The sequence below is a fragment of the Eptesicus fuscus genome, chromosome 7 (assembly GCF_027574615.1).
Source record: "Eptesicus fuscus isolate TK198812 chromosome 7, DD_ASM_mEF_20220401, whole genome shotgun sequence".
Lineage (NCBI taxonomy): Eukaryota > Metazoa > Chordata > Mammalia > Chiroptera > Vespertilionidae > Eptesicus > Eptesicus fuscus.
Window position 1 is genome coordinate 93463673 of NC_072479.1, and position 13121 is coordinate 93476793.

General features: G+C 46.3%; 1 protein-coding gene across 1 annotated transcript in view; it reads right to left on the minus strand.

Annotated features, from left to right (window-relative positions):
• Positions 1–12834, minus strand: part of GNPTAB (N-acetylglucosamine-1-phosphate transferase subunits alpha and beta) — a 51967-nt gene extending 39133 nt beyond the window's left edge. Inside the window, exon 1 of the mRNA XM_054719411.1 lies at positions 12534–12834. Within this exon, the coding sequence (XP_054575386.1) occupies positions 12534–12650 (117 nt within the window). The 5' untranslated portion in view covers positions 12651–12834. The remainder of the gene's footprint in view (positions 1–12533) is intronic.
• Positions 12835–13121: the final 287 nt, after the last annotated feature.

The following is a 13121-nucleotide window of genomic DNA, read 5'->3' on the forward strand; positions in this document are numbered from 1 at the left end:
CCCATAATTCTTTGCATCAGAGGAATTCCCCAGCTAAGAAAAGGAGAAAGGTAATTATTAAGAAGAGAACGGGTATAATAATAGAGTGCAAAGTTCATAAGATTTACAATCAGAAGACATGAGTTTAAATCTGGGAACTGATAAAATCTAGAGCGCTTCTCCATTCTCAATTTCTTCTTCTGTAGAATGAGGATATTAATGCCACCTATTTCACAAGACTGTTTTGATGAGTAAATGAGATATGCCGGTCATACAGGGCTGTACAATACTTACATACGAATTGTTTATACGTCTCTTAAAGATAGCATTTACAGTGCGGCAGTATAACTTACGGGTTTAAATATGTGTCTCACCTCTGTGAGCAACTCACAGCCAGGAACTTGACCTCTTGTTATTTTTATTCCCAGATCCTTGGACAATGCCTGACATAAAATCAATCAACATTTTTTTTTTTTAATCCTCTCTGGAGGATATTTTTTCCATTGATTTTTAGAGAGAGTGGAAGGAAGGGAGGGAGGAGAAGGGTAAAGGAGAGGGAGAGGGGTAGAGAGAGAGAGAAACATCGATGTGAGAGACATCGATTGGTTGCCTCCCAAACATGCCCTGGCTGGGGCTGGGGCTGAAACCTGCAATCCAGGTCTGTGCCTTTGACCAAGAATCGAACCCAAGACTCTTTGGTGCTCCCGAAAACACTGGCTAGGACATAAACATTCTAGAATGAATGAATATGGCTACTAGTTTTACAAGGCAAACAACTCGGAACAGATTACCACTCCATAGTTTCCCTCTAGAACTTTCTGCTTTTGGATCCATTCCCAAATAGTCAGGTAAAGACTAAAGGGCTAGTCCGGCTGGTGTGGCTCAGTGGTTGCACGTCGACCTATGGATCAGGAGGTCATAGTTTGATTCCCGTAAGGGCACATGCCTGGGTTGCGGGCTCGATCCCCAGCAAGGGGGGAGGAGGGGGACAAACAGGAGGCAATGGATCGATGATTCTCTCCTCACTGATGTTTCCATCTCTCTCTCTCTTCCCCCTTTCTCTCTAAAATCAATAAAAATATGTATAAAAATAAAAAAGACTAAAGGGCTAGAGTTGTGAAGACATAACAGCAGGCCTACTAGGCACACTCTGTAAAAGCACATGTCGCTTTCTCAAGTTTTCAAAGGAATGTGACATGCTATCCTATAATACTTAAGGTGTTGGAGCTCTAACCTCAAGTAGTAAAAACTCTAAGTAACACTGACAGAGCTTTTCACACATTGATAATCAGAAGCCTAAGGTTCTGCATAGTTTCTGAAAACAAAATTCAGTTTGAAAAAAATAAATTTAGTTTGCATTGAAGTATACTAAGGGAGACCAAGATCTCTGTCTTAAAGATATTCTAAGCTTTATCTTTTCTACCAACCCTCTTCCTCTTCCTTCGATAGCAATCCGTAAGTCCTATCTGCTTGTCACCAGAAGAATTCTCTAATCACATCTGATTAAGCATGCTCATTTCGTTTTCCTGTCTTAGCCCATAGCTTATAAGCAAGAGGAATTTATACCTCACAGTTCTGGAGGCTGGAAATACCAAGGCACCGGCATATTTGGTGTGTGGTGAGAGCCAGCTGTCCTCTCCTGTGACACCTCGCATGGTGGAAGGGGGCCAGGAGCTCTCTGGGGTTTCCCTTATAAGCACACTATTCCATTCATGACCTAATCACCTCCTAAAGGCCTCACCTCCTAATACCATCCCATGGAGGATAAATAAAAAGACTTGCCCAAAGTCAAGCAATAAATCAGCAAGAGATAATGCCAGTTTCCAAAAGCAGATACACCTTTCTTTCAGGCCTTTGTATAATTATAAAAATCAGTATTGAAAGCCTGCTGATTCTGAAGCATTGCACTCAACGTGGTATTTTCACCTCGATTCCTACTGCCCGACAGCCTCCTGCTACCCTTTTCTTCCACCTGTGATTCACCTTCCACATTACCTCCAGAGCAGTGGTTCTCAACCTTTCTAATGCCGCGACCCTTTAATACAGTTCCTCATGTTGTGGTGACCCCCAACCATAAAATTATTTTCGTTGCTACTTCCTAACTGTAATTTTGCTACTGTTATGAATCGTAATGTAAATATCTGTGTTTTCCGATGGTCTTAGGCTACCCTGCTAGCGGTTCTCAACCTGTGGGTCGCGAAAATAATTTTATGGTTGGGGGTCACCACAACATGAGGAACTATATAAAAGGGTCGCGGCATTAGAAAAGTTGAGAACCACTGCTCTAGAGCAATCATTCTAAACAGAGACCTAATTCAACATTCTCTTGCTTTAAATTGTTTGAATGACCCCCATTTTTTTCAGGATGAATCGAAATTTGTTAGCCTCACTCAGTAGGCAAGTCCTAAAGTGGCCACCGCCTACCTCTGCAGCTTCAATCCTGGGTATGCTGCAGCCCTTCAGAACTACCTGAGTCCCTAGAAGGTGATAGTGCCTCCCACACCTATACCTTTACACCTATGGCATCCTTCACTTAAGGGAGGTCCTGTCTCCCTCTCTCTCTCTCTCTCTCTCTCTCTCTGCCCACCATGTGATGACACAGCAAGAAGGCGGTCATTTGCAAGCCATGAAGAGAGCTCTCACCAGATACCAACCATGCTGGGCACCCTGATCTTGGACTTCCAACCTCCAGAATCGTAAGAAAATAAATGTGCTGTTTAAGGCAAAAGGGGGGAGACCTCCCCTTTCTTCCCTCAGCCATCTTCTTCAAGATCAAGCTCACATGTCACCCTGTCTGAGAAACTGCCCAACATCCACCCTCTGTCTTCTACTGAACTTATCACAATACCTCTTAAGATTGTCTATCTGCTTGTCCATCTCTCTGTCCGGAGAGTGAGTTCCTCAAGAGCAGAAAGAAACTGAACCATCGTTGTGTCTCTAGTAAGCAGTAGGTTTACCTCCATAAACCTCTGCCAAATGAATACTTTGTGAAATTTTGGTAAAGAAGCTTTAATCCAATTTGGAATTAATCAGAGACAGAAATTAAGTTAATGGAATGAAAAGGGAAAAGCAAGGTATATCAAGGGGAAAAGAAAACTAGAACCCTCCTAAAAGAAACAATTTAAAAAAAAAAAGAACAATTTTAAATTGTTTAAATGTATTTATTCCTGGGGGGAGGGTCAATTGGGGAAAAGGTGACATATGAAAAACTTCAGACAATAAAAAAACATGTATTTATTCACTTGAAAGAAAGACAGAGAAAGAGAGAGAAACATTATGCATTCATTGGCTGATTCTTGTATGTGCCCTGACTGGAGATGGAACCTGAAACCTTGGCGTATCAGGATGACACTCTAACCCAGCAGTTACCAACCTTTCGGACCTCACGGACCACCAGTGGACCTCACGGACCACCAGTGGACCTCACGGACCACCAGTGGTCCTCAGGACCATCAGTGGACCTCACGGACCACCAGTGGACCTCACGGACCACCAGTGGACCTCACGGACCACCAGTGGACCTCACGGATCACCAGTGGTCTGCAGACCACCAGTTGGCAACTGCTGCTCTAACCAACTGAGCTACCTACCTGGCCGGGGCAAGAGGAAACAATTTTAGGATGCAATTTTAAAATGGGCAATATGGTTTTTAGTCAATTGTAGAATTCATTTGGCTCTCCCTGTACAAGTGTGACTTAATCTGTAATATTTTTGAAAGATCACATTTTCCTGCTTAATTTAGTGCACAAATGAATCACACACGGGCTGACTAGTCACCCGTTTAAGATACTGCATGTGATCATAAGATTGGAACAATCAATCTAAAGAACAGCAAGAACTTCAAAAGATATATTGAGAATACAGTATATAACCTTTTATAGCTCCACTTGTTTGTTACATTTTAGAAGGAATTAGAATAACATATGGTATTATATAGTTCCGGCTGTATTAAATTAATAAACTTACTCCCTCTGCTTTCATATCAACCATAATAAAGCAGTCAGATAAAGAAATCACTGTGAACTTTTCTTCTGTCTCTAAGGAAAGATCAATATACTCTTCAGTGTGACCTTGGCACCAGCCCAGAAGTAAGGTCTCCTGCTGCTGCCTTCATAAGCATCACAGCCAAGGGAAGGACTGTCCTGGGACAGAACACTTGGCATTTAATTAGCATCTACTGAACCCTGCACCAGGTACCGTGCAAGGTGTCTTATATACATGAAGCATCTCATTTAAACCATCTTTCCTCAATAGGCTTAATCACAATCAGAGAGCAAAAATAAATTTTTTTAAAATTTTTTTAAAATATATTTTATTGATTTTTTTACAGAGAGGAAGGGAGAGAGATAGAGAGTTAGAAACATCGATGAGAGAGAAACATCCATCAGCTGCCTCCTACACGCCCCCCTCTGGGGATGTGCCCATAACCAAGGTACGTGCCCTTGACCGGAATCGAACCCGGGACCTTTCAGTCCGCAGGCCGAAGCTCTATCCACTGAGCCAAACTGGTTTCGGCAAAAAAAATAAATAAATTTTTATATGTATTTATTCAACAAATATTCACTGAGCACCTATAGTTGGGTCTGAGTGAACAAATGAACTTGTCCATCTTGCTCATTTTTGTATCTCAAGAAGTCAGTAGAGTGTTTGGCACATAATGGAATAAAAAGGCCAGATTATCTTGCACCCTAAATCTCTCAAATCGGTTCAGTTCCCTTAAATGCCCTCTATGGGCCTACCCCAAGGTTCCCAACTAACTGTCCTAACTGAGGGTTTCTCAACTTTGGCTGTATTGACATTTAGGGCCTGATAACTTTGTTATGGGGGTGTCCTGTGCATCATAGGATGGTCAGCAGCATCCCTGGCCTCCACCTTCTACATGCCAATACCTAACAACCTTGAAGGTTACCCCATTGTTCTCAGGACCAACACCCAAACCCTGAACACCTATTCTACCAAGGGCTGGGAGCAGGGCACCAACCACACCAATCTCTCCTACATCCACACTTTCTCTTGCTCTCCATCGTCCAGCCACATGGACTTCTCACGTGTACCCCATCTTCAAACCTTCTCATGGTTCCAGGGCCCAAGCACTAGGAACATTTTTGGCTGCATAATCTTTGCTGCGAGGGCGGTGCTGTGCATTGCAGGATGTTTAGCGGAATCTCTGACCTCCACCCACTAATTGCTAGTAACACCAATCCCACACTACACCCCCATCATGGCAACCCCACAATGTCTCCAAACGTTGCCAAATGCCTCTGGGGTGGGGGCGGGGGGGTGCAAAATACCTCCCAGTTGAGAACATTCGGTAGGCCTACCCTCCTCTGTCCCCTGCCTCAGAAATTCTACCCTTTCAAGTTGAGTTCAAACTGCATCAAGAACACCTTCCCCAGGCATGGCTCAGTGGTTGAGCGTCAACCTGCGAACCAGGAGGTCACAGTTTGATTCCCAGTCAGGGCACATGCCTGGGCTGTGGGCTCGATCCCCAGTGGAGGACATGTAGCAGGCAGCCAATCAATGATTCTCTCTCATCATTGATGGTTTTCTATCTCTCTCTCTCTCCCTCTCCCTCTCCCTTCCTTTCTGAAATCTCCCTGACCCACCCAGCCACCAGACAGTTCTCCCTGCAGGTCTCTCCCACAACACCTTCTCCTTCTTTGCAGCATTTCTCACAACTGTTCATTAAGTAGCATTTAATGTCTGAATGCACCACCGGAATATAAACTCCTTGTCTGTGGGAACCTGTCTGCTCTGTTCACTACTCCGTGCCCAGGGGCCTGGCACTGCACTCAAAGAATGTACCAACTGAATAAGTGATTCAGGCGCTCTGCTGGGACACAGGGATTCCAAGATAAGAAGGAGAACATCTCTGTGATCAGCATGCTGAGTACAGAAGTGGCAAATCATCATTGAGAAGCTTGTGCATGGAGAAACAAAAGTTTCATCTAAGGCACCAAAATACCAGATGCCACATTTCAAAAAGAAGTGTGGGACCAAGATGTCAAGTTTCCTAAAGAGGTGGTTGAAAACTCCTCCAAATCACAGTAAAAAGGTCCAGGGGAGGGTTTTTTGGAAGCTGCCGCTGGCATTCTGTGACTTCTGCTCCACCTCAGCTGAAGGGGAGGGGTGGAAATCTTCCCATCACCTCAAGCCCAGGAAAAGGACTCCGTGGTATGACCTAGGGAGCCCATGACAGGTCCCTGCAATTGGGTGGATGCCACGTCTGTCTCACGCCTGGGAAACAGAAAGGACTGGCTGCTACCTGCTCTGCGGACAAGGGAAAGGTGGTTGCTGTGCAGAATCAGCTCACCCTCCCTCACTCTGAGCTGACAAGGATCAGGATACGTGCCCCTAAAATACGGCAGCTTGGCATAATGAATATTTCAAGTTGAAGAAATTTGAGAAAGAGCAGGCATGGGAAGCATGTTCTGACCTTCCCCTGAAGCAGGTCATATGACCTTCTGTGAAAGGTGCCCTCTCCATAACTGGAGGAAAGGAGCATCCTTGTCTCCATCCTTGTCGGCTGAAAGGAATTCTGAACCAGCAGGCCTGTGTTTCCCCAGCTCATTAAACTCAGCTCATACCCTTTTTGTCCTCCCACAATGCTCCACTCATCAAACCTAGCATTAAAACATTCAGGTTTAAGCACTTCTTTGGGTCTTCATCTCCTTATGAAGGCTTCCATGTCATGTAAAACTCAAATTAAATTGCTCCCTGGTGTGACTCAGTGGTTGACACAGCATCATTGATTGGCTGCCTCCTGCACCCCTCACACCGGGGATCAAGCCTGCAACCCGGGCATGTGCCCTACCCAGGAATCAAACTGTGACCTCCTGGTTCAGAAGTCAACATTCACTCAACCACTGAGCCATGCCGGCTGGGCCAACTTGCTAAATTTCATTAACATGACCAACCAATTAAGACCTCAAGAGTAAGTCAAACAAAATACAACTATCAAATTACCACATTAAGTTAACGATATATATTGAATCGTTACTGAAAGATTTATGAGGGCACACTTGAGCTGCGTTTAACAAAACTCCATATTAATACGCCCACCTAAGAACACAAGATTCACAGATAGAGAAATTAACAAGCTATTACAAATAGAAACAACCCACTTTTTCATCTTCTACAACAAGGTAAAGGGCTAACAGCTGTCACAGTCACAATGTCAACGTTCAGAACCAGGAAAGGAAATGGGTTTTGACTCAAGCCAGTGTCTGGGACATCTGTTGCTCTGGCCCTTCTTTTGATAACAACCTCCTGATTTCCCTCTAGGGAACCCCCCTCAGATCACATGGTTCACTCGAGCCTGGAGACTGACAGCTGGCTCACAGCCCTAGCTCTGGGGATGATCCAGGTGGCTAACAAGGGAACAACAAGGGCACGCATTCCCTGGCTAGGCAGGCCACCTGGGTCCAGCCGGCACTCCGAGGAAGGAAGTTCTCCTTTGCCGGGCTTACTAAAACGGTAGCTCAGAAGCTAGAGTTGCTGGCAGCAATCTTTGTTTCCACATGGGAAGAGCTCGCCTGAGAGCCAAACCAACAGAAGAACAGGGACAGGAAGAGATTACTGATGACATCACTTGGGCACCTTGATCCAACCCTGCCAAAGTTTTACCCTATAATTTTTCAAATACACCAGTCAAAAAACAACCTTTTCTTTTAAGCCACATCGGAGTTGGGATTCTGTCACAACCAAGTGCTGCTAATACTAGCAGCAATTTTAAACCACTAATAACCCCCCTCCCCACGCCCTCACCCCCCCCCCAAAAAAAAGCTCCTGCCTTCTTGTAAAAGTCTCAGCTTCCTCTAGGATGCTTCAATCCATAATTTCCTTCCCATCCTCTGATTTTCTAAGTGATTATTGGGTACCTACCCAGGCATTCAATTACCTACTCCCTTTATTACTACTCAGTCCTCATGGCCTCATCCCAACTATGTATATAAAGATGGTCAAGGATGAGCTAAAATTCTTTGTATCTTTGACAGCATCTTCCACCCTACAAAGTACAATCAGACAAATCATGTATGAGAAAGAAAAGGTTACTACAGATGGTCTGCATCAAAGTAGAAAACTTGCCCTAGCCGGTTTGGCTCAGTGGATAGAGCGGACTAAAGGGTCACGGGTTCGATTCCGGTCAAGGCACATACCTTGGTTGCAGGCTTGATCCCTGGCCCTGGTTGGGGTGCGTGCAGGAGGCAACCAATTGATGTATCTCTCTCACGTCGATGTTTCTCTCTCTGTGTCTCTTCCCCACCCATCCACTCTCTCTTAAAAAAAACCCCACACAAAACAAACAAACAAAAACTCAATGGAAAAATATCCTCAGGTAAGGATTCACACACAAAAAAAGAAAACATATACCTTTACTGGAAACGAGCTTGAAGGGATGTTGGTTCAGGTCATCTCCATCCTTTCATTCGAGCGCTAATAATACACCAGGGAATAAGACAAGATCCCCACTTTAACAGTTAGCTGGGCTGTGGATCTCTCCCAAACCACTCCAAAGAGAGACCACTGGTATCTAATGGCTCAACCACTGAGCCACGCTGGCCGGGCTGGACCGAGTTTTCAATCTTCCTTTTCACTGAACAAGAATCTCACTCATCCAAAATGGCAGTAGAAGGTGGGTGAGCAAAAGAAACCGGCGGGGAGGGGGGAGGGGAGGGCAGGGACAGTTACTATCCACTACAGCAGATTCTGTCTGAACCTCTCTGACTTCCTCATGGAAGTTCATTTTTGAATATTTGTTCCCATACTTAGTGCAGGTAAGGAAGTGATGTATTTCACACACATACATACACACCCAGCAGTGATCTACAATCCCCTATTCGCAATCCGGAAATCCAAAAAGTTCTCAATAGTGACAACCTTTTTGTTTCTTATTTGGCAGCAAAACCTGACCTGACCTGAACTTATTTGGTGGCAAAACTTGGCCTAAACTTACTGGAAGTTATTTATAGTCTTTATTTTCCTCACTGAGTGTGAACAGTCATATGTTCCGCTGTAAAAGATACTGGTATTTAATTATAAGGTCATTCAGTACTTCCAGAAGTTTCGGATAAGGGAATATAGATTTGTGTATAAATAATTCAACTAAGTAATGATGGTCCTGAAATAATACATTTTTTACTTCAAAAGCATGTTTGAAAGTCTATACAATATCAACTAACAAAGGACAAATATTTAAAATCAGGACTTTCTAAGCTAAAATGAATCTTGAGAGCATAGTTAAGCTAGTGTCCTCATTTATACATGAAGACACTAGATTCCCAAGGGCACATGACTTGCCCAAGAAAACCAGTTTTCAACGGACAAGTTCCCACCTGCTACCCTCACCCCAAGGCAATGAACTTCAGTGAACTTTAGATCCCAGCTTGAGGGTGCTCACTGTGGATGTGGATCCAGCTCTGCTTTTGTTAATCAGAGTTCCCATGGGTTCTCCAGAAAATACCTGGTTGAACTTAAGGGAAAAGTAAAAAAAATATTTGAAAACTAGAGGCCCGGTGCATGACATTCATGCATCAACATGGTCCCTAGGCCTGGCCTTCAATCTATCTTCCCCGGCTGCCAGCAGCTAGCTCCACCCCCTACCGCAAGTCTGCTGCTACCCACCCTCTGGTTCCCCATCCCCCATCAGGTGATTGGGGCCTGAAGGCTGGGGGTAGCTCCTGCATTGAGCGTCTGCCCCCTGGTAGTCAATGCACATCTTATCAACCGGTCATTCTGCCGTCGGTTGATTTGCATATTACACTTATATATATATATAGATATACTTCCCTCCCTCATTTCCACTTTTCTGTCTCAGAATTTGGATGGGTGTACAGCCAATACCACTTATTCTAAGAGGGAAGGTTTGGCTCAGTGGATAGAACATCAGCCTGTGGACTAAGGGGTCTCAGGTTTGATTCCGATCAAGGGCACATACCCAGGTTTCGGGCTGGATCCCCAGTAGGGGGCCTGTGAGAGGCAGCCGATCAATGATTCTCTCTCATCATTGATGTTTCTCTCTCTCTCTCCCCCTCTCCCTTCCTCTCTGAAGTCAATAAAAATATATTTACAAAAAAAAAGAGGGAAGGAAAAAATATTATGAATTCACAGTTAACAATTGGTGAAATTATTAACAAGTTGGTAATATTAACTGTATGATGACAGCATTCTTATTTCAAGAGTTTATTTCAAAATAAGGATTAAAGATATAAATCAGTTGATGATAATAGTAGCAGTAGTTACTACCATTTAGTGAGAGTCTGCTATGTGCCAGGAACTATGTGTGGTACTTTACATACAGATCTTACTTGGTCCTCACTATCAAACCTGCAAGGAAGGTATTCTTGCCTCCACTTTAAAGACGAGGAAGCTGAGGTTCAGAGAGTTTAAGTATCCTTTCCAAGGTCATACAAAGGACAGTCTGGGCTGTTTGAGAGGCCATGAAGAGATGTGCTTAACAGAACAGCTCTGGAGCCATATACTGCTGTGGTTTGAACCCAGTTCTGCCACGGACTGGGCTAGATTAACGTGTGCAAGTGCCTCAGTTTCATCACCTGTAAAATGGGTGTAATAATAGAACGCATCTCACATGGGTGTTGTAAGGATTAAATGAGTGAATGTGAAAGCAGTTAAGAGAAGACCTAGAACTTGTATTAACTATGCATTAACTATTATCACCATCATGCCCTACGTATTAACTATTATCATGATCACGAATAATGGCACCAGCATTCAAACCCAGATCTGCCTAATCTGGCAGTTCTTCTTTCCAACTGTGCTGTACAAATTAACAACAATATTAGTGGTATTGAGTCATCTCCTATGCCACCAGTTGATGTTCTTTGCCTCTCATTTCTTTTGTCTGTTCCAAACTCTTAGATCTGTGGTCATCTCGAGACTGACAAAAGTCTTTCTTTTAGTAAATAAATAACCAGCCATCGAATATATAAAATAAAAGATTCCAACAACTGATGCCTCTAAGTCACCTTCACACTGTACGGGTTTTAATAAACAGCTAATTTAAATGACTCGGGGCCAAAAAAATAAATCTTATCAGCAATAAGACACAACTATACATAGATACAGTCACTATATTTCATTGCAACACATGAAACAAGGATAGAACAGCAGATGGTGTATCAGTTACATATTCCACTTACAAGTCTGGGGCACTTTCTCACCCTCACTTATAAAATGTATTTTTATTAGCCCCTGACCAACCTTTCGCCTGGCTGGTGTGGTTCGGAGGTTGAGCTTCGACCTATGAACCATGAGGTCACCCTCAGATTCCCAGTCAGGGCACATGCCCGGGTTTCCAGCTCAATTCCCAGTAGGGGGCGTGCAGGAAGCAGCCTATCAACGTTTCTCGCCTAGATGTTTCTCTCTCTCCCTCTCTCTTTCTATAAATCAATAAAAACATATTTAAAAAAAGAAAAGAATCCCGTATGAGACCATCAATAATGAAATAACTACCCAACCCAAAGCAAAGGGCTGTTTCAGCCATGAAAAATGTTTAAAGTGTATATCATCCGGAGCGCACAAAAATCTATTAAACCCGTGTGTGTGTGTATTTCCACCTCCCAAACCTGTTGCTCGGACCCTCTGAGGAATTTACAGCCCGACCCAACTACTTTATTGTACTGTTAACTGCACGCAGACTCACAAAGGCAGGGCTTGTGTGACCTGGGATCGAAACGATTAGCCGCCCTATCCCATAACCCCGGGGCTTGTGCTGGCTCCCAAGAGGTTAAGCGCTCGAGTCCAAACTCATTAAGGTGCCCTGGTCACGTGGGTCACGTGAAGGTAATCTCGGGACAGGGAAAAGTGGAGGTGCCAAGCGACCTCTCACATCAGTGTGTGCACATCTGCCAGCGGGGCCGACGGACGGTGTACACTTGTCCCAAAGGACAGAGCGAACGTGCAAAAAAGCCCCCTTGCACACGGAGTCCTTTACAGTTTGAGCCAGTTACACTGTTCCCACGGCAAATTCTTGTGCAATAGCACACGTGCCCTTGGATGAAGTTTTGAGAACCGGGAAGAAACTAAGTTAAGAAGAGTCAAGTGCCTTTGTCAAAGGTGAAAAGATTAGAAGGGTGACACCCGAGGGGCAACACGGTAGGAGGGGCAAGGGATCAGCATGTAGGAATGGAAAGACACCAACTCAACTCTGGGTGTCCAGGAGGGAGGGGATTCCTGGAGGTTCAAGGCCTGCGGGAGAAAGTCAAATGACTTGGGGACCCCGAAGAATGCACCGGTGGGAAAGGGAATCAGCAAAACGAGCTCCTATTCCCCCCAAACCATTGCGGGGGAGGGGGCGGACGAAATCTCGACCCCAGATGCAGAAAGCCGGTCGGAGTCCTCCGCGTCTCCGGGGAAAGGGCAGGCGCTAGGACGGGTCCCCGGGGCGGCAGGGAGGATGCGGACGCAGGGGTCACGCGCGCCCGGAATCGCGGCGTCCCGGGCTCGGCGAGGGCGGCAGGGGGTCGGGGGCCCCGGGGCCGCGGAGCCGCGCGGGTTCAGGGCGCCTTGGCCAGGGATCCCGAGCCGCTACTCACCTCGCCGAACTGGAAGGCGGAGACGATGGTGACAACGACGCCCACGAAACAGACGTAGAGCCCATACCTGTGGGACAGGCAGGTATAGGTCTGTCTCTGCAGGAGCTTGAGCAGCATCACCACGGCCGCCGCCACGCCACGCCCCGAGGAGCCGGAGCCAGAGCCAGAGCCAGAGCCGCCGCCTCAGTGCGCCGCCATGCAGCGGTCCCCACCGGGCCGCCCGCTCAGATCACGGCCTCCGGCCGCCGCGCATTGCAGCTCCGGCGACTGACGCCGGCTCGGCTCCGCGCCGCGGCCGCCGCTTCCGGGAGCCGGGAGCCGGGAGCCCACGCCCACGGCGCGGCGGAGGCGGACCTGCACCCCGCGAGGCAGCCAGCGCCGCCCTGGTCTGGCCGGGCAAGAGTCGGCGGCGGCGGCGGAGGCGGCAGCGGGGGGCCGGCAGCGCCCCCTGGAGGGCGGAAGGGCGAAGGCAGGCGCGCGCCCTCCCGATCTGCGCGTGCGCGGCGGCCCTCCAGACTGGGCGGGGGACCCCGAAGCCGCGTGGGGCAGCCCAGCCGAGATAAGATCGGTCCTTGCAAGGACTCCGTG